Source organism: Ursus americanus, chromosome 13, assembly GCF_024610735.1.
Source record: "Ursus americanus isolate L20-20 chromosome 13, mUrsAme1.1.p, whole genome shotgun sequence".
NCBI classification, from domain to species: domain Eukaryota; kingdom Metazoa; phylum Chordata; class Mammalia; order Carnivora; family Ursidae; genus Ursus; species Ursus americanus.
In genome coordinates, this window is record NC_142139.1 from 48,527,288 (window position 1) to 48,550,397 (window position 23,110).

Genomic DNA, 23,110 nt, shown 5'->3' on the forward strand with positions numbered 1-23,110 from the left:
TATTGCCTAGATTATGTCCAAACTCTTTAAATTGATTTTTTTTTTTTTTTTTTTTGCTTTCTTCACTTCCGTCCCTCCACAATCTGATCGTAACCTCCTTTACTTGCTTATCTATATCACCTTCTCCACATAAAACCTTTACTTCTCCATCAAGGTGGAGTTCCTCCGTCAAGGACCTCCCACATCCTATCCCCATTCTCGGTGTCCCACCTTTGCTCATTCCAATGCCCTGTATTGCTATAGCTTCACTTTTGCTCCTGCTTTTACAAATCTACTATTCCATGTTAGAGTTGTGATTTTTTGTCTGTTTGTTTTGTTTTGTTTTTGTTTTGTTTTTGTTTTTGTTTTTTTAGTGCAGTTACCTGATAATTTTATCCTGGTTTTTCTTCTTTACTTTTTTTAAAGATTTTATTTGTTTAAGACAGAGAGAGATCACAAGCGGGGTTGAGGAAGAGAAAGGGGCAGAGGGAGAGAGAGAAGCAGACTCCCCGCTGAACATGGAACTCTAGGCAGGGCTTGATCCCAGGACACTGAGATCATGACCTGAGCAGGTCAGACCCTTAACCAGATGAGCCACCCAGGTGCCTCTTTCCTGGTTTTTCTAAACTTTCAGTTTTTGCACATACCCACATTATTGATGAAATCATTATTTGCAATACAATTTATATTTTATATAAAAAGACAAAATGCCTTTCCTTGATTGATCTCACTTTACCTGCCCTCTACCCCATCAGATCAGCTTTCAAAGTAACGCAGACCACCAGACTGTGTTGGAAGCATTGGGAGGAAAGACAAAACAAAACATTGGTATGCACGTTAAAACATTGACTGGACTCTCAAGGGTTAAAATTTAAGAGGTTTATTCTCCTTTTATCAAGCAATGTCTACAGACAGAGCATCCACATGGTGTAAGCTACCAAAGAAGGATGTATGAGACAGACTTAACATTAAATCATTAGACACTTTACACGGTTCATGTTCACAAGGGCGAAAACTGCTAAAAAGAAAAGCAGGTAAGTAGAAACATAAGCTGATTTTTGTTGTTTATTAAATCTACCTCCCATAATGTTTCCTTAAGCTAAGAAGAAATCTACTGTATCACACAGCTCAGGATGCTATATATACATAAGGTATTACACACTATAAAATTTCAGGTTTCTAAGCAGTTTTATACAATTTAAACTTGAGTAAAATTTGTATTTAAAAAAGACCTTATTGGATTACCTTCAGTAAACGGAGGTCATTTCAACAGCCCATTAGCATTTTTAGCAACAATTAAGAAAAATAAGTAAAAAGATTCTCCAAACATATAAGCTATTACTTTAAGCCTAGATAATTATCTGCTTATTTCAATAAACCAACTCCCTAGTTTTAATCCAATTCTACTAGCCTTTTATTTGCCCTTTTCAAAAAAAGCAGTAATTTTTACTTCTATACAGTGTCTCAAACAATTAGTTAGATTTCAAACCATAGCACAGTTGTTGAGAGGGTCATTGAAGGGTTATGCAGGAGTTGAGCAGAAGTCATTTAAGAAAGTTCTAAAGAAATGAAGTTCTTTGATGTGTTATATTTAAATTGCCAAGGAAAGAGTAAAGTATGTCTTTACTCACCACTGTGCAGTTATCCCTTATTGCCAATTTCTGCTACTAATTCTCCTAAACCACTAATACTCATCAGATCTCTAGCCAATATTTTCTCCCTGGTGTTAATTTCCCTATATGTGGTTTACGCTAAGCAGACACAAATGATACTTCTTTTTTCAAACTGAAAGTTCCTGCTGATTCAACACTGGACTACATGAAAAGAAAGAAATCTATTCTGCTAATAATAAACATTTGTAAGCAGTTGACATCCGAGACTTCCTTGCATTAAAAATACAATACACTCCAATGATTAAAAGCAAAATGAGTAGAGAATACATTGCAAACATTTTTCCATAATTATTATTCCTCCCTTCCTCCCCATTTTCCATAGCATGCTGCAGACCATACAGTTATGTATCAAATAGAGTTTGTCACCTGTATATAACCTAAGGCCAACTTACGCCTTCAAATGATATTTCATTGACGTTTAAACCAATGCCAAAGACAGGATTTGGTGCAAGAGATGTTAAACTTTTTCTCTTCTAATGACAAAAGATTTATAGTTATGAGGGTGTTCAGTATGCAGCATTTACCCTACATTTTCCTCTTGTGACATTCCCTTCAAGGCACAAAAGATTATAAACAGTGGATGGGACAGAATATTTTGAAGTAAGAATTTTAAGGTTCCACAATACCTTTTTATTTCTAGTTTAAGCATACCTAAAGACAGAGAAAAAAATAAGAGGTAAGCCAACCCCAAAATGAAATGGTGCTGAAAGTCATCTGAAATTCCCTGCAGTTATTTTTATGTATTTAAATTTCTATTTTATTGGCTTAAAATTTAATTATAGATTTGATTCTTATGATTGATGTAGTTTCTTAATTAATGTGTTAAATATTTCTAATCAACCGATATTACTAATTGTGTGCATCTTTGCAAAAAAAAATCTATTTTATTTGGGCCAACCAATAACTTATGCTTAACTAGGGTATAATCTTGAAAAGTTAAGCTGTAAATTTAAATAATGGATTAAGTGCAACGTACTGGGAAAATCTTCATTCAATAATTATCTAATAGGGCTCCTAGGCATCTCCAACCCAAATGACTGTATTTCCTTTCTCAACTTCAGTGATCTCACAGTTTAACTTATTGAGTCGTCCATCTAGTATAAAGAGAGAGTCCTTGGAAGGCGTCATCAGGTATTGACCAAACAAGCCACTGTCCTGGATTTGTCTGTTCTTCTGGTTCCAAGGCCATTCTTCTGCCTTAAGTGGTTCCTTAAGACTCTTTATCATCTTAACCTTCCCAGAGGAGAGCTCCACAAAGAGCACATCAGTCTGTGTGCTTGAACTACCATAGATGTTGTATTGGTGGGCTTCGGTAAAGGACGGCTGAAATGCCAGATCAGATATGTGCAGATTTGTGTGAATATCAAAAGCCTCCTGTATTTCTCCTCTGATGGTAATGTACTGGACCCTTACAAGACCTTTCACATCATTAATGCTGACAAGATAATGCCCATCTGGAGAGACATATGGAGTGCCTGTCACATCACTATTGAATCCAATGACTGAGTCTGTTACACCGTCCACCATAAGCTGTGGTGGAATTGCCCCAGTGCTGTCAGGTTTGCAGCCAATAAAGTAGTATCCTCCCAAGTGTGTATACGCCAAGGACTGAGGAATGCACTTATAGTCCATCAAGTTAATTGTCTTGATGTATGACATGGTTTCAAGATCAATTTTTTGTAGTGCAGCTTCATCTTTATGAAGAATAAATCCAAACCTGAAAAGACGAAAACCAAAGTTAGACAGGAAACTATAGAGTGGTTCCCATATGAAAATGTATTGTGGGCAGGTGGAAAGGGCCATCGCTAGTCTAGGCATTAACGGTCTGCTATGCAGCAATTTGTGTCACCATCGTGTTAGAATTAAACTTTAAATTGTGCTTCTTTCTCCTCCTTTCTCTAGGTCATTTTTTCATTACAGTCACACAATTGTAACTCATGGTGTAGAAAACAAAATAATTAAAAGCAATACATCTAGTTCATTGAAACAACAGATTTTACTTCTACCATACATAAAAAAGTAAACATTATTTTTTGTGTCTCTAATCATTCTGATACTGAATAAGCTTGGTTTACTGCTACTAAAGTCAACAAGAATAAAAGACTTGAATATACATCTATTTTACTCACTTCATTTACTTCTTATTTTGTCTTATAACCATCAGAAAAGTCTGACACTTGTCACTACTTAGACAATTACCCACATCTTTCTCATTTTAATCTGCCTTACAGGACTATCTTAATAAATGCAGATTTTAATTTTTTGGTATGGAACTATTAAACTTCTATCTATTAGATTTTAAGATTACCTTGATTAACTACTTTTATGATTCTAACACTTATTTTATTAAAAGTTTTAAATATAGGTTACATTTTTCAACTTTACCATGCTTACATTATCATTTTTAGTGATATACCTGCATTATATTGGTTATCTTATATTGAAAAATGATGAACCTTAAAGATTTATGATTTTTTCTGTTAAAGTTAATTTAAAAGTAAACATTTCTTATTTGTTTTGGTGGCCTCTTTAATTATTTCAGTGCTTTTCAAAGCATTTTTCCTGAAGACTAGCTGCAAATTATTATAAATCTCTGTGACAAGTATAAATATATTTTGAAACTATGACCTATAACACCAGTGGGTTCTTAACAAAAATAATTAAGTTAAATAAGATAAAATGAGATGGGACTAGTATACAAAATTATATCCAAAATGGATACTGGCCAATAAAATTTTGAAGGACTCTTACTTATATTTTTGTTAATAATATCAATTAAAACACATCCTAGTATTTTCAAAGGCTCTATATAAATATATATAGCATATATATTTATATATTATATATTTTATATTATATTTATATATATTAAATTATATATAATTAAATATATTATATATTATATTTTATATATATATAAGTCAGGGATCTATTGTTACATTGAATGTGCTCATAAATGAAAAAAATAAAAATAAGATGACTTGTGGCACAGTAAAACAAAGAAAAACTCTAAAGATAACCAATTATGTTATTGTCACCTGTGCAATTCATTTTCAATATGCTAATTCTTACACAAAATTTTATTTATGTAGAAAATGACCATTTCCACACACAATACATAAATATAGTACATTCAGGATAACAGCTCCTTAAAATTTCAAATATAAGCATATGGAAAGCCCCCAAAATTAATAAACTCATCCTTAATATTTAGAAAAGATAAGATGAATGTTCTCAAAAATCAGTCTTTGTGTTGTAATCATGGAAGGCAGCAAGTTCATCAGCACAGATATCTTTCTGAAATAGATGTAAAGTTGTAACTGCTTCTAGAGTACACATAGTTGGGAAACCATATTACAATTTTAGCTGTATTTAAACATTTGTGACAAGACTATTTGTTGTCTTTAGAGAGATTACAACATCTATACAAAAGAAAAGCTACAATGTATACCTACTCCTTTAAAAAGAAGTTTTAAGTATTTACTGAAGAACTACTGAATACGAGGCACTGGGAATATATTGTAGATGAACATAACTTTCAATGAATCCAGGAATTTTAGTACTAAAAATGGAAAATGTAGTGATTGATTAATGCTTAATCATACCATCCTCCTTTACTATTAATTTAGTAATTATTGCTTTTTCTATTTACATGAGATGGAATAAAGTAATCATTTTGAAAATAATATTTCTGGTGTATTTCAGAATGATATTCACCACTTCTGGCTTATTTCCTCAATCTTCCTTTTTTTCCTGTGTCCTTAGTAACTATGTTTGTGTCATTCAGTAAACACTGCTCCCACCATACCTATTTAGGATAAAATTTTCGTTTTGATTATAAGAGTATGAAGAAGCATTCATACTATTAAAAATCACTTCTAAGTGTTTCATTTAAAATATTAATGCTTAGCACAGGTTTTAAATACTATCTGAATATTAAAGAAAAAAAAAAACCCTCAAACTGAAAACTGAGTTCCATTATTTTTTGTCAACTTCAAAAATATCATAGAATCCTGGATATCACTAACCACTCTCATGCTTGTCTTAATAAAGAATTAACTCTGATTATTATAAAGGGATATTTTTCCATTAATGGACATTCATTAAGGATATGTAAGTGTGTATATGATTGTATCTGGTATTATTTATGAAGTTTGGAATAATGATGGAAGATATTGTCTTTTTTTATGTTATGCATTGTAAATGTTCCCTGAGACAAAAGTAGTAATATGCACATTTAATAAAAGCAATAAGCCAATCAAGTTTTGGCATTTCTGCTCCTCTCTTAACCTTGAGTCTTCCAGTCCCTTTGGGCAATGGTCTGCGAATGCTAATGAAGAAGGACGTGACAAGCTCTAACTGCTTGTGAACCATATTAACGCTAATACTAAAGAATGCTCTCAGGTTTTCTGTGATACAATCCAGCCTCTTTTGAAGGTAATTAAAATTTTAAGAACGGGTCTGGTTAAAAGTGCAAAAGCTCCATGTGGGGCAATAAAACCACATTATTTTGGCATCCATGCTCCATGCTCCTTGAGGACTAAAGATCTAGCTACCTAAGCAGATGCACGAGAATGCCTTCAATTTTTCACTACTGATTTATTGGGTAGGAAGTGGTGTCTCTAATTCAAAATCTTCCCCTAGTACAGATTGATATCCAAAAATCTCCCACTGTTCGTTAGTCTGTGATTAATATTTACGAGGCTCTCAGCTTTCATGCCTGCCTACTATAATAAAATCCTGCCCCGGACTAGGCCTATCATAGTTGGTCTAGTATTTGTCAGAATATGTACAGGAAGTTGCAGACCGTAAGACATGAGAGTTAAAACTTACTCTTGGAATCACTTCTTTTTACTAGGAAATGAATAAAGCTAGGAAAGTGTGACCTCCCGGTATGACATTCTGTGGATGTGTTGTTGGACTTGGTGGGGAGAATCAGAGGAATGTTTTTCATTCACAAATGATTTTATTTTTCTGAAGTGTAATCGATCTAGTTCATTATAGAAGCTTTAAAGAAGTTGAACTTTAATTACTGCTTTTGTACTCTAAGGTGAGGTCCTGAAGTGATTCATACAAGGGAACTTCTTATTTTGGATGAAGTAAAGGTTTTCAACCCAGGCTGATTTAGTTTCATGATCCAATTTTTCGACATAATAGATGGGTGATGTTATGTAAAGTCCTTGACTTGCATGAGTTTCAATACCTTCGTTAGAAGAAAGAGGACAAAAGTACTACCTTGCTTGGAGGATAGAAGTTAAATGTGTGTTTGTTACCAGGCAAACAGTACATTCTCAATAAACAGAACTTGCCTATGCTTTATACCTTAGGTAACATTATTTTCCTATTATGAATCCAATATGATATTTCCTATGGGACAGCAGATTATTACAATTCGTAAATGGGAAGAACAAAAACAAATTACTGGTTTTTCTGTATAGCCAGTATTCCCAGTTTTTTAAATAAGCGCATCGTGTTACTCAAATGTGGCAGGATTTTTCCCCTTGTGAATACAGCAGAGATCACTTTTACAATTGAAATTCACATTTTTATTTTGGTCTCACTTCTGCCAACAAAATCTATGGCTGGTACACCCCTTACCCAATCACCAAATCTCTCGCATTGTTAGGAACAATTACAACAATTATAATTTTAGCTGTATTTAAACATTTGTGACGAGACTATTTGTTGTCTTTAGAGAGATTACAACATCTATACAAAAGAAAAGCTACAATGTATACCTACTCCTTTAAAAAGAAGTTTTAAATATTTATTGAAGAACATTGAAGGTGGTCTAACTCACTCCGTCTTCTTTAGAGGTGATGCTTCAGTTCTCACCGAGGGCATAGAGTGGTGAGCCATGGTGTTGGGTGATTTTCACCTCTGCACAGATGATGGGATTTGAAATAGATACCTGTCTTACTGAAGAATTTTCACTAAAAGTAACAGAAAATGTTGAGGCAGACTTTCAGACATGGATATCTAAAAACATGGAGAATTGCAGGCAGAGTTTATATCATGGAGATTCAAGAGCCTTGCAAAGGAAGTTACTTGGCAGAAAGGGGAAAAGAATAGGTATTTAGAAAGAAGCATGGTTGAAATACCATGAAGTCTAATAAAAGCTGCTCAAAGACCTCCACATCCCACAAGACCAGGCTGCATTTCTTGCATGTGAGCAATGATTGATCTCCCCGTATCTCTTGCTCAGTTCCCAAATGGGTTTGGTCACAGAGATTCTCACAGAGCAATTTCCCAGTTAGTGTCACCTCATAGCATCTGCCATGTTATTCCCCCCGATTCTGCTTTCTGAGATGCTACAGAAGGAATTCCATAACGGCAATTAATAACCTGTATTAATTTGCCATGATCAATGCCAAGAGTGTTAATACCCCAAAATACGGAGTAAAAGAACCTCATAACATTTGCAAAATAACAATTATTTTATCTCCTGAGTCTTAATATTGTACCGCCTTTCCCCAGAGTCCTCATAGATTCTCACCTGAACAGCTCTCTTTACTGCTGACTTTCAGTATTTAACCACTGAGATCAACCCCCATACTACCAGCTGGGAAGTGTCCCTGACTCTCCCTCTCCATCCCTACATGATCTCTTTCCTAATACCCTATCTTCTACGCCTCCCTAAATTTTAAAACAAGCATTTCTATGTATATCAATGGATGAAAGGGGGAAGTAGTAAGTGCAGACTGGGTGTATTTGCCATCAAACGCTCTACCACTGAGCTCTACCCCCAGAGACTGGGTGTGTTTGAACATGGGATTAGTCAGACACCCTATCCTGTAATAAAAACAGCACGGCTGCAATCCACATCTAAAACAAAAGCATTTCCCAAAACTTTTCTGATGTCTCAATAATAGAAACCATGTTTTTTGAAATAAAATTCCAGAACAGAATAACTTCAAAGCCCTAGGAATTAGTTATATTGGGATTTTACTTGTAAAAATCTACACCCAAAATGTATGATCAAGTATTTAGTGCTTCATAATAACAGTGGGCAAGATCATTAAGACCTTGTTTTTCTAACTGGATTACAAGTATCTTGTTTTTCCACCTGGAAGGTAAGAGATGCTGAACAGAAAAGAAACTAAAATTATAACCACCTCTCCATATAATTAATATATAAACTCACACATACAATGTGTTGTTGAAATGACATCTTCCATTGCGTTACAGCTGACAGAGAGTTTTCATGGACACAAAGCATAAATCTGACATGAGCCATCATTCACTAGCTTATGAATTCCTTTATATTTAGTCGTTTTCTATTATCCCAGACTGACCCTTGTAAGAAAAGATTGAATGCTGTTCCTATACAAGTACCAGAGGATTTAGTTTTTATCTGAACTTCACATAAATAGCTCAGTAAAACATACCTGTTCATAAACAGTGGTCACATTCATATTCGGGAGATGGGAGGCACAGAGAAATAGAATTGACACATTTAGTAAAGATCTACAACGAGAGCAAGGACAGTTTCTGAATAGACCTAATGCTTAGATGTGTTTCAGAAATGACACTCCTTTGAATTTTTCAGTTTTCAAAACATAGGTTGGAAAAGCTAAAATGAGTCACAGGCTGCCTCCTATGTGCCTTTTATAATTATATTATAGAAATTCTATATGAAAGATTTTAACTTTATTTCCCTTTCAGCTTTAGAAATTTTTTCTTTAAAAAAGTATAATACGTTTCTGAATACTAAATTCCCTATTTTCCTCCTTCTCTGGAATCCTATTGTTCAGATCTGTAGGGTGTTTTATTCTTTTTGGCCAAATTGAGACATAAATGCATAATTTAATTACAGTATATTCAGGATGCTTAATTGCTTGACAGAATTAATACAGTACCTAAAGGTATATCTTCCAGTGGCCAGGACATACAGAAAAAAAAAAAAAAGCACCCAGATTTATTAAGAATTCTGTGCACACCATATATACTATAAACCATATTTCAAACACCAAAGTCCTCCACCTCTTTTTGAAGAGCTTAAGAGCTTAGGAAAAAAAAACAAAAAAACCCCTGACAACTATGCTTTTAGATGGCATTTTAAAAGATTGGTTGCTCTTCTTAACTTGGTTTTGGAAAAACACATGAAAATCTGAAAATAGGAGCCTCTTGGATCTTACCCATTTTTCTGATTTGGGTATGCTTTATGCAGGAGTTGACAAAGGGAGCAGGGATGACATCGTGGAAATGGAGATAGTAATTAGAAGAATGGGAAATAATTTGTGAGCACAGAGGTGGAAATACAAAAGGGAAGTTAAACAAGGGCAAGAGCAAAATCTGTGAATCAAAAAATCACTACCAAAGTGTCCATGGCGTACCTGCGAGACGGAAATGATGGGTGAAAAAAAACTTCAAGCAGGAACGAGGTCTGTCATGCGTTGGGTTCTAGACACCGTGTGACCAGATTCAGTTTTATTCACAAGCTGCTATGTTCAGTACACTTTGTACAACCTTGTGAAGGAAATAGAGAGGAGATACATGGCTCCTATCCTTAAGGTAATTATAGTCAAGCAGTGGGGTGCTTATAATTGGATGCCCTGACTTTCAAAAAGTGTTTAGGGAGCCTCTTCAAAGAAGTGAGAAGGGATGGGTGTAGCTATATCCCTATTTCAGCTACTAATTTACATTTCGGTTATGCTAGGCTTTCACGTGAAGAGAGAGTTTATATCAGTCTGGATCCCAGAAGGAAAGGAATAAATTTCAATTAGAATAAATCAAGGATGGTGCAATAAAGAGACTGTTTACAGTGAAACAGAAAGTGGTCACCAGGGATAGTGCAGTAACATGGGGAGAGTAACAATGAGGCTGTTGTCACTGCTCTATCTGGGTAGGAGGGAGTTACGTGGAGAGGTGTGTCTTGTGATGACAGTAGGTCACCTACAAAACAGCTAACATGGGAGGAAAGTGGGGGAACTGAAGGTGGGAAGGTAGGGTCGTTTATACACTCTGGTCTCATGCTCCTTCTTCGTGCAGTCTCCAGTCAGGCTTTTCATTGGTCTAACCAACCAGAAGCCATATTAGCCAGCCTTCTGGGATAGAAAGCAGGGTAGAGAAGGGTGGAGTGTATACCTGGGGATAGAACTGCAAACAGCAGCCACAGACTTCCTTGGCCAAAGAGTCTTGAAAAACTTAATTGTAGTGAATATACAGAGCTACGTGGAGTGAGGATTGTGACATATACGTTTAGTTCCTAATTGGGATCATTTGACAATTGATAAAGAAAAATTGTGTAACTTTCCAAGCTGGGAGAAGGTATTCCTGATTTTCCCCCCTAAAATGAATGCCTCTCTTGATAGCATTTTCTCACTTCTGGTGAAGTTTATATGTCTCTTACCTTTAGTTACTGGCAAAATATTTTTAATAATTGCTATGTACTAAATGTTTGTGTCCCCACCCCACCCCACCAAACTCATGTGTTGAAGTTCTACTCCCCATTATAATGGCCTTTGGAGGTGGGGTCTTTGGGAAGAAAGTAGGTTATGAAGGCAAGCCTTCATGGATTAGATTAGTGCCCTTAAAAGAAGAGACCAAAGTGAGATGATCTCTCTCTCTCTCTCTCTCTCTCTCTGCCATGTGAGGACAGAGCAAGATGATGGCCATCTGCAAACTAGAAAGAGGGCTCTCTCCGGAACCTAAACATGTTGGCATCCGAATCTCTGACTTCCCAGCCTCCAGAACTGTGATAAATACACTTCTGTTATTTACGCCCCCCTGTCTGTGCTATTTTGTTAAAGCGGCCCGAACTGACTAAAACATCATTGGTACCAGAAGTGAGGTGCTGCTACAGCAAATTTCTGAAAGTGTGGATGAGGCTTGAGAACTGGTAAGGCACAGAGGCTTGAGGCATTTAGAGGTGCATGCTAGAAAAAAACAGTATTGCTGGGTTGGGGCCACTAAAGGCGATCCTGGTGAGAGCTCAGAAATGAAAGAGGAAGCTGGAGAGGAAGCTTTTATCTTCTTAGAAAATACATAAATTATCATGAACAGAATGTAGAAATAAGGCTAGTAAAGGCCATTCTGATGAGGTCTCAGATGGCAATGGGGGATATATTATTAGAAACTGGAGGAAAGACATTTCCTTACTATAAAGCAACAGAGAATTTAGTTAAACTATGTTAGTGTTCTAGTGTTTTGTGGAAAGTAGAACTTGAGAATGATGAAATTGAATATGCAGCTGGGAAGATTTATAAGCAAAGTGTTGAAGAAGTGATTTGGTTCCTCCTGATTGCTTATAGTAAAATGCAAGCAGAAAGAAATAGATTGAAGGAGGAATTGTTAAGCAAAAGAACCCAGAACATAAAGATTTGGAAAAATCTTAGCCTGTCTATGATACAAGAAAAGGAAAAAGGAATGCATATTTAGAAAAGAACATTAACGGTGCAGAAGACCAGTCGCTTGATAAGGATATTAGCATGGTGTGAAGCACAGAACTAATCAGCCACCCAGCAGGGAGACCGCCAGTTTGAACTGAAGGAGACAGAGACAGGATGGAATGAAGGAAGGTTGTTGGACTTCTTGAATTTCATAGGGTAAGACCACACAGTTCTTTATCTGTAAACGTGCATTATTCTCCAGGATAAAGGAAAAATGACTCCAAAGGGATTCAGTGATCATTAGGGCTACTCAGTTTGAAAAGGGCCAGGACATCACCCAGAGCCTTGGAAATGAAACCCTCACCATGCACAGCTGCGGGGGCAGGACCACCACGGCAGTGGGGCTGGAAGTCAGAACGTGAAGTCAAAGAGGATTATTCTCAAGCCTTAAAATCTCATGGAATTTGCTTTGCTAGAATTTAGACTTGTTGGGACTCATCACCACTTCCTCCTCTCTTATTTCTCCCTTTTGGAGTAGAATGTCTATCCTCTGCCTGCCCCACCATTTTATTTTGGAAACACATATTTGATTTCATAGGTTCACAGCTAGAGAGGAATTTTGCCTCAGTGTGAATCAGACCTGAGTCTTTCCCATATCTAATTTAGATGACATTTAGATGAGACTTTGGACTTTAGACTTTAGAATTGATGCTGGAACAAGTTAAGATCTTTGGGACTAATGGAATAGAATGAATGCATTTTTCATGTAAGGAAGATAGGAGTTTTGAGGGACCGGGGTGGAATGCTATGACTGAATTGTGTCTCCCCCACACCTCAAATTCTTATGTTGAAGGCCTAATTCCCAATGTGATGTTATTTGGAGGTGGAAATTTGGGGAGGAAATTAGGTCATGAAGGTAGAGCCCTTCTGAATGGGAATGGTGCCCTTTGAGAGAAGAGACATGAAGATATGATCAATCTCTCTCTGCCACAGGAGGACACAGTTTAAGGCAGCTATCAGGCATAAACCAGGAAGAGGGCTCTCACCAGAACCCAAACATGCTGGCACCCTGATCTCTGACTTCCCAAACTCTAGAACTGTGAGAAAGAAAATTCTGTTGTTTAAACCACCCAGTCCACTGTATTTTGTTAAATTAACAAAACTAAGTTAGAAATCATGTGATAAAAGTTATGCACGTGATTAATCCCAGTGGTTGTTTTATTATTTTCCCATTACTTTTATATTTTCTTCAGGTAAAAGCAAAGCTGTGTGAGTAATTGTTACTTAACAGACTAAGGGTTTGTAATATAGCTTTAGAAATTAATCTGGATTTAGTAATTTTTTCTTTTTTTACTTTTAGTAATCTGTGTGTGTTCTCAGGTATGCATGAGTAAGGGAAAGGGGAGGATTTTGTTTTGTTTGCATTTTTCTTCATACAAATGACAACATGGTATGTATCTCATATTGTGTCTTTCTTTCCCCAACACTACATTTTAAAGATATATTCATGTTGCTCTGTGCATATTTACTATACTGCTTTATAGTCATTCATCGGAAATCTATCGTATGATCTGCCATATTTTATTTAATCACTTCCTTAATATGTGTACTCATGTGGCTTCATTAAGCTGGTGGGTTGGTTGGTGGTTGAGCTCAGCAAGGAAGCCTGGGATGGGTGAAACTTCATCTCTCCATGTGGTTTTCTGTCCTCAAGGATGCTCACACGACTTCCTTCAAAGGTGACTGCGACGTTCTAATAGAGAAAGCTCTTGTCAAATCTCTGCTTGACTCGTGTTTGCGTATGTTCCATGAACATAAAGAAATCACATGCCCACGGTCAGAGTGCAAGGGGACGACCCAAAGGCATTGGTACTGGGAGATAGGTTTCATCGGAGATCATTATTGTGACACTTTAACATATAAAGTAATGGTTCAACTGTTATTATTATTATTATTATTATTATTATTATTAAGATAGGTATGTATTAGCACCTATTTATTTGGATAGTACATCACTTCCAACTGACTTAGAATGTCACCTGGCATTTAGTCTATGTCCAAATGTTCTATTTCTTTCATCAGTCTTTCTCTTTCCTCACAGATACATTTTGCACTATTTTATTCATTGAGCTTATATAATATGTATAAATATCCAGGACAATGGATCTAACAGCTTTTTATTGGCTGTTGCTCTGTGTGTGTGGTGTTCATAAACTTTTCAGTCAGTTTATCATGTTAGAACACGATTAGTACTTTTATCTCACATTTTAGAATCAGCTTATCTAATTTTAAAATGTTGTTATATTTGGGGGGTTTAATACATTTATATATTAACCAAGTTTCAATATTTTAAAAATAATATGATATATATTTCTACTAATCTGATTCATTTTTAATTGCTTTACCAAGAAAAATTAATTTCTTCTTGGGTATATTCACAGATATTTCACCTTTTACTTGCTAATATTAATGGATTCTTTTTTCCATTATATCTCCTGATTGTTTTTTGTTAGTATATATAAAGTTATTAATTTCTGAATATTGCTTTTGTGCCCCTTAACATTTTGAATTATTTTATTTTCCTAATAGGTTTTTAGCCAATATTCTAGTGTTATTTATATTCAATCATATCATTTTTGAGATGGATAATTTACCTCCCCTTTGCAATTTCTAACCCACTTGTCTTCATATTTATCACTGCAGTGACTAGTACATTCCTCTTATTTTTAAAATACATATTTCAAAACTGGCCTTCACTAGTGGTGTTTTAGCAATATACCTCAAGTGTATTGTGAAAGTTAAAAATAAAATAAGAGTAGTTTTTCAAATCTGTAAAGAAGATATAAGCTATATAATATTTTAAGGTAATCAGCTATCTCATAAGAAAAATGTATGCATAACTCATTTTTTACACAAAATAATATCTAAAAAGATGAAAGTGTTGAAATTATAATATTATACTAATATTAAAAGATCAGTATTAAACAACAGTATTATAACAGCACTAAAAGCATCAAACTTTTAAATATTGAAGAAGATGATACTTTTTAAGCAAGATCCCACATTCTAGAAGTCTAGAAATGAAGTTTGATAAAGGTGACTACATTTTCAAAATGAACGAACAATGGTTAATGTAATCTACAAAAATGAGCAAAATGCAACAGAAAAAGTCAATTTTCTGAGTGTATAATGAATTACTAAAATCAGAAAAAACAAAATATTAAAAAGAAAAAATAGCAAGCAAATAGCTATGCCTCACATGAGGGGAGAATTAACGGCCTTTTCACAACAAAACATTCAAAACTTCATAAACAATTAGGTAAATAAAGTTAAAACCAAAAAGAATGTGATATTTATTTTTACCAATCTGTTGGTAACAACAATATAGTGTGTTTAAATCCAGCATTGGTAAGGATGTGATCAAATATGTTCTCTCACATACTATTGGTGAAAGGATAGTTATTTTAGGCTTTTTGGAGAATAATTTGATATTATCTCTTAAAATTAAAATATGACTCCACTTTAATGAAGCAATGACGCCTTTCAGTATCTCCTCTTAATAAATGCTCATAAATGACCACAGAGTAGCATGAGCAAGGATATTCACTGCAGCACTGGTTGCAATAAGGAAATTTAGAAATAATTTAAATGTCAAACGGTAGAAGAATACTTAAATACACTATGAAGCATCCACCAAATGAAATCTCATTCTGTAGCTATAAAAATGATAGCTTATTACTAATGACATAGTGGTATCTCCAAAACAGTTAATTTTTAAAGAAGTACATACCAGATTTAAAAGAATACTATATATTTTAATGCATTTATATGCAATTGCTAGAAGAAATGGACTGGAAGGTTACTCAACAATATGTCTAGTCTTCTAAAAAGAAAAGTGCTTGGTGCTTATAAAAAGAGACTTGTACTTATTACTATATTAACTTCCTTATGGTTTCGATACAGCATATATGGTTCAAGATACATACAGAAAACATGCAGCCCCAGTATTTTTCAGCTAAATAAAATTAGAGCACTGAGACAACATGGTCATTTCACAAATTAGGAATATATAGTGTTAAAGTGTTCAATGAAACCGGCACTATTATTGTTAGTAACAGTGTAACTTGCATGTAGAAAATAATTAGTGATTAGAATCAGGATCTTTCATATATTTCTACCCTTTTTAGCAGTAATTCACTTTCCAACTGACTATCCTGAGAGAACAATAATAAATATGAATAAATCTTTATGTATAAATATATTCACAATGTTATTATGTATGGTAGTAAAGATGTGTAAACAACCCAGAAGCCCGTACATAAGTGAATATGTAAATGGTGAAGCAGACACTTGATGCAATAGAATACACGTGTTGAAAATATAAAACACTAATTTAGGATTAATGTCTATTCAGGAAAGTTATATGAAAAGAACATAATATTGTATGAATGCTATGATTAAACCACTAAAAATAAAATAAACAAAGCCCATGAATGCACTGAAGATAACATGCCCAAAGTGTGACTTTGGTAAAGTTTAGAGATGGAATTATGCTCGTTTTTTTGAAGTTTGCAATCTTCATTCAATGAGCATAGTCTATTTTTATAATAAGAAATATATATTTCTATATATTAATAGAAATAAAACAATATGTATGAAGTCTAGATAAAAAGCTCAGGTAGTCCTCATGATAATTGCTCACTATTTCATTCTTGAATATGCATTTACTGTATTATATTATTTATATAACACTGTTTACTTTGTCTAAACAAAGTACAGACCACAAACTCACCACTATTTATAGTTAATTAATCTTCAACAAAAGAGGCAAGAATATCCAATGGGAAAAAGACAGTCTCTTCAACAAATGGTATTGGGAAGACTGGAGAGCTACATGCAAAAGAATGAAACTGGACCACTTTCTTATACCATACACAGAAATAAACACAAAATGTACTAAGGACCTAAATGTGAGACCTGAAACTATAGAAATCCTAGGAGAGAGCACAGGCAGTAATTTCTCTGACATTGGCCGTAGCAACATCTTTCTAGATATATCTCTTGAGGCAAGAGAAACAAAAGCAAAAATAAACTTTGGGACTGCATCAAAATAAAAAGCTTCTGTACAACAAAGGAAACAACCAACAAAACTAAAAGACAACCTACTGAATGGGACAAGATGTTTGCAACTGACATACCTGGTAAAAGGTTAGTATCCAAAACATATAAAGAACTTATACAACTCAATAGCAAAAACCCCCAAATAATCCAATTAAAAATGGGCAGAAGACATGAAAAAACATCCAGATGGCCAACAGACGCATGAAAAAATGCTCAACAATGGTCATCATCAGGGAAATGCAAATCAAAACTACAATGAGATATCACCTCATACCTATCAGAATGGTTAAAATCTCAAGAAAGAACAAGTGTTGGTGAGGATGTGGAGAAAAAGGAACCCTCTTACACTGTTGATAGGAATGCAAACTGGGGCAGCCACTGTGGAAGACAGTATGGAGGTTCCTCACAAAGTTAAAAATAGAACTACTCTACAGTTAGTAATTGTACTACTGGGTATTTACCCAAAGAATAAAAAAACATGAATTTGAAGGGATATATGCACTTCTAAGTTTATTGAAGCATTATTTACAATAACCAGACTATGGAAGCAATCTAAGTGTCTGTCCAATAGATGAATGGATAAAGAAGATGTGAGATATATATATATATATTCCATTGCGTATATATATGCACACAATGGAATATGATTCAGACATAAAAAAGAATGAAATCTTGCCATTTGCAACAATATGAATAGATCTAGAGAGTATAATGCTAAGCAAAGTCAGTCAGAGAAAGACAAATACAACATGATTTCACTTATATATGGAATTTAAGAAAAAAAAAACACAAATGAACAAAGAAAAAAAAGAGAGACAAACCAAAAAATGGACTCTTAATTACAGAGAACAAACAGAAGTTTACCAGAGGGGAGGTGGATGGGGGGATGGGTGAAATAGGTGATGGGGATTAAGAGTACACTAATCTGAATGAGTGCTGAGTAATATATGGAACTGTTGGATCACTATATTGTACATTTGAAACTAATATAACACTGTATGTCAACTACACTGGAATTAAAATAATAAATAAATAAACAGACCATGCTTCATGCTTCACTGAAAATTCATCTATGTAAAGACTTATCTGCAAAGAAATATAGACGTACTGAAACAAATTCTGAAAATACCAGAGTATGTTTTCATGTTAAATTAAATGAAAAATATGTGCAAATGCAAAGAATACTTGTACTGAATCACACAAGGAGATAATGGAACAATAAATTCATAGTATAAATAATGACATAGTAGCTGAATATTAGATCAATGGGAGATGTTATCATCTATAATAATTAACAAAGAATTTGCATGATAGAATGAAACTGAAAGTTTGCCTGAAGAAAAAGCTTGCAGCTGTGATCTTAACAGAAGGTACAGCAGAAAACAACTGAATGGAAAAATTGGAAACAGGAAAGCGTTCTCCTCTCAAGACATCATTCCACAATGTTAACCAGGGGTAGTTTTTCATATTTCTCTAAACTATTCTGTATTTGAAAATCTACTTTGAAATTTAACATGGCATAACTATATATTTTTTACAAGTTTTATATTCAAAACAGTGCCTTTAATAATTATCTTAACTCTTATTTCAATAATACTGGAAGGTTTTCCATTTTTAAGTCTATTTATGTAAGTTGGTGACCAAACATCAGAATTTAAAATTGAATGTGATTTTATTGCAAATCTCTGAAAAGACATATTTGTATCAGAGACTGAACCAAGCATACATACTAGAGAAGTGAAGGCAAACAAGTCTGAAGTGGCTGAATTTTTATAACTCCTCCATCAATTCTGCTTGGAAATTTAATCTTATTAACTTTAGCAGCTTTTCCCTGGTGACTTCTTTTAATTGGTACAATGGTGCTACAGAGAAACATGGAGTGAAATTTTATGAGGAAGAAAGTAGAAATAGAGAAACCAAAGTGTGCCTGATACTTATGTAAGTCTGCCCCAAAACTATAATTTCGTTGGTTTTATTTCCGTTTGTACAATGGTGATTATGCTAGTTACTTCCCAGAATACTATAAGAATAAATTAGTTGTAAGAATATCAGTGTTTTAAGTCATGAAATTCCTACACAGGAGGCAATGTACATATAACTAGAATGTTTATAATAATGAACAAATTGTGGTATTTCACTTGGATGGAAATTAAATGGTTGCTGCCTTTTTAGAAAACTAACGCCAATTAATTTAGAGTTCAATAATGACATATATTTTTTCTAATTTTACTACATTGTCTTTCAATTTATTATAATTTTTATTTTCTTTTACTTTTCAATCAATCATAGGATTTTCAGAAGTGACCCTTTCATATCTCCATATAACCATCAGTCAATTAAGAGTAGGTAAAAAGCAGAAAGGAGCTGTTCCTAAAAGGAGCTAAGTATAGCTAACATTTCTGATGACAGCCTGACAGAAAAGGAAGTGAAACACACACACACACACACACACACACACACACACACACTCCGTTCAAAAACAACACAATATTTCAACAAAAACAAAAAAATTAGGACATTTTGGGCAAAATGATCAATGTATTTTAGAAGCATTTCAAGTGAAAATTATTGTTTTAAACAATAGCCTGAATTATCACTAATGATCTGTATTACTAATCATATAATTATTTAGCTCTTGGACTGACTCCTCCTTTGAAGAATCTGCATAGCTGAGCTTTACCTTGTAGCACAGAAAATATTAGGAACTGAGCAATACATTTGGAAACAATGTCACATTTTCTTTGTTGTTTTCTGAATGTGTTCCTAGCATCTATGGATTATTTAACTTCTTTTGTTTGAATGATTGATTTAGTAAGATTAGTTTCTGTGAAGTGAAGGGTTTGGAGCTCTGTTTGGCTCTATTCCTAGCCTCCGTTTTCTCCTTGTGCTGGCTTTGTGTACACTGCACACTCCCCCATCTATGTTAGGTTCTTGGACTGAGCCTAATCTCATATTTGCTTCATAATAGTCAATACCTCCTTTAGCGACTTCTGAAGATATAGAATCAAATCCCCCTTATGCCATCCAATACACCATGTTAGGTACAAATCAAAATCCCAATTTGTACTTCCCAAAAATATTAATAATTAACAAACATAAATGACAATCAAAACATTGAATTAATGTGACAACAGCTCTAAACACTTCATAAAAAAATACTATTGCTAATTCTATTCTATTGCCTGAAATACAGCAAATGGCTAAAATGGCAGTACTCCTCAACGTGATCCAGAGATTCAATGCAATCCTAGCAAAATCCCAATAGCCTTTTTTTTTTTTTTTTTTTTTTTGCAGGAATGGAAGAGGCAAACATAATATTTATGTGGGACTGTAAGGTTTCCAAAATAGGTGATTAGTCTTATTAAGAGAAAAACAAAGATGTCATACTCACATTTCCTGATTTCAAAACTTAATAAAAATCTACTTTATTCACTACTGTGTTGTTTCATCATAAAGACTAAGTTGTAGACCAATAGAAGTGTATTGTGAGTCAAGAACTAAGGCAATACATCTATGGCTAATTTATTTTTGTCAAGGATACTAAGACTATTCAATTGGGTAGGATAGCCTCTTCAACAAATGGCCCTGTGAGGGGCCCTGAGCGAATCCACATGCAAGAGAATGAAGTTGGTTCCCTTCCTCATGCCATATGTAAATGGTAACTAAAAATGGAATAAAGATATAAGTAAAATCTATAACTATAAAACTCTTAGAAGGCAACTTAGGTATAAATCTTCATGATCTCAGATTTGGTGATAGATACTTGGATATGACCCCAAAAGTACAAATAACAAGAGAAAAAAAAAGATAATTTGGATTTTATCAATATTAAAAATTTTGTGTATCACACACCACCATCAAGATACCGTTAAAAAGTGAAAAGACCTCCCACAGTATGAGAGAAAATTTTTGCAAATCATATATCTGATGTTGTCTAGTATCCAGAGTAAATAAAGTACTCTGAGAATGTAAGAGCAAAAACACAAACAACCCAATCAAAAAATGGACAAAAGACTGAAACAGAAATTTCTCCAATGAAAATATACAAATGACCAACAAGCACTGAAAAGATGTTCAACGCCATTAGTCATTAGGAAGTGCAAATCAACCCACCATGAAATACCTTTCAATACCCATTAGGGTGGCTATCATCAAAGAGATGAATAATAGCAAATGTTGATGAGGATGTGGAAAAATTGGAACACATGCATTTCTGGTGGGAATGTAAGATGGTGGAACACTGAAGAAAACATTTTGGTGGTTTCTTGAAAAGTTAAACATGGAATTAGCATAGGATCCAGGAATTCTATTTCTAGACATATATCCCTCCAAAACCATAGACAGGTATTCAAACAAAAACTCATACAGAAGTATTCATAGCAGCACTATTCTCAATATCCAAGTAGTAATAACTCACGTCCATGCACAAACAAATGGATAAAAGAAAGTGGTATATTCATGTAATGGAATATTCAGCCAAAATATGAATGAATTATTGATACCTGCTACAATGTGGATGAACCTGGAAAACATTCATCTATGCTAAATAAACCAGATATAAAATGTTCCACAGTATATGATAAAATCAGTATGAAATATATTCCATTTATAGGCAATATAAACAGGTAAATCCATACAAACAGAAAGTGTATTAGTGGTTTTTAAGGGTGAGGGGGGATGGGAAGTGATTGCCTAGTACGTACAGGTTCTCCTTTAGACGCAATGAAAACAGGAATATTTTTAAACTAGAGGTGATGGTGGCAAAATGTTCTGAACATACTAATACTATGAATTGTACATTTTGAAATGTTTAATTTTGTGTTATGTGAATTTTGCCTGAAATGTTAAAAAAATCAAAATCTAAATTTTAATTGATGGCTAAACTAAAACTAACAGCAAAGGAGGAGTAGGAATTGCTGACTAAGTGTAACTCAGGACAACGCTGATGATATCAAACAATGCTATCCCTGCTTTGTGGCACATTCGAATCAAATAACAGTTTTATCACATCCTTGGTCCCATCCTTAATTTTAGTTAATGGTTGGAGGAAGAAGAAGCAAACATAAAAATCTAAACATCCTATAAAAGAGCATAATAGTCATTAGATACAGAAACAAAAGAAAATAACAATATCTATGTGATTTAGCTTATTCACCTGAAAGAAGTAAAAAACAATACATTTTTTAATGTTCACCTTTAGAGATTCTCTGAGTCCACCATGCTTCTAGAACCTTTGATATAATTTCAGTATTTAGTTCAAAGGGGTCACTTACTTATCATGGGAATTTCAGTCAGGTCCCTTAAATCTTTTCATCTCTTATATTTTATGAAGAAAACCTAGATAGTTGTCTAAGATTTTATTATCCTCGAAAAAGGAGAAAAACAATGTGAAAGGGAGGGAAGCAACAAAAGCAATAAAGGATTCAGAAAACAAATAAAATAGGACAATAATAACACCACACCAGCAATCCCAGAAGAATATTAACTGAACATTTTTTTCTGCATGTGGAAAAAAATATGATTGAAAAATAAGATTGAAAATAAATTGAAAAATAATTCAGATCTATTATTTCCTTCCTTTAGATACTGATATGAGTTCCAATGTGGAATAATATTCCAGTTCAAGTTCCTGATGATTGTATAGTGAAAAGGTGTGTTTTGGAGTCACATGAATTTGAGTACTGTTCTTGCGTAATTTTGAATAAGTTACTTTATTTCAGCTTTGGTTCTTCTCTTTGTTATATATTCTAACAATGCAAACCAGTGAATATTAGAGAAAATACATGCACAAAGTCTGATATATTGTAGGCGCTTAGTAATTACAGCTATTATCATTAACGATAATTGCAAAATATCAAGAACATACATTAAAATTACAAATAACGCAAAAATAAGTCACCAGTTTCTTTTCAAGAATTTATATCACTGCCCTGAATAGGGAAGATAAAAACATTTAAGAGCTCTGGATTTTTTCCCCTCAGTAGGTTTTCTTGTCTGGCTCACTTT

The 23,110-nt window shown here is 34.1% G+C and overlaps 1 protein-coding gene across 1 annotated transcript in view; it reads right to left on the reverse strand.

The window, feature by feature from the left end:
• Window positions 1-843: 843 nt before the first annotated feature.
• The window catches only part of FSTL5 (follistatin like 5), a 698,132-nt gene continuing 675,865 nt past the window's right edge, over window positions 844-23,110 (reverse strand). The window contains exon 16 of the mRNA XM_045798623.2: window positions 844-3,369. Coding sequence (XP_045654579.2) covers window positions 2,667-3,369 — 703 coding nt within the window. The 3' untranslated portion in view covers window positions 844-2,666. The remainder of the gene's footprint in view (window positions 3,370-23,110) is intronic.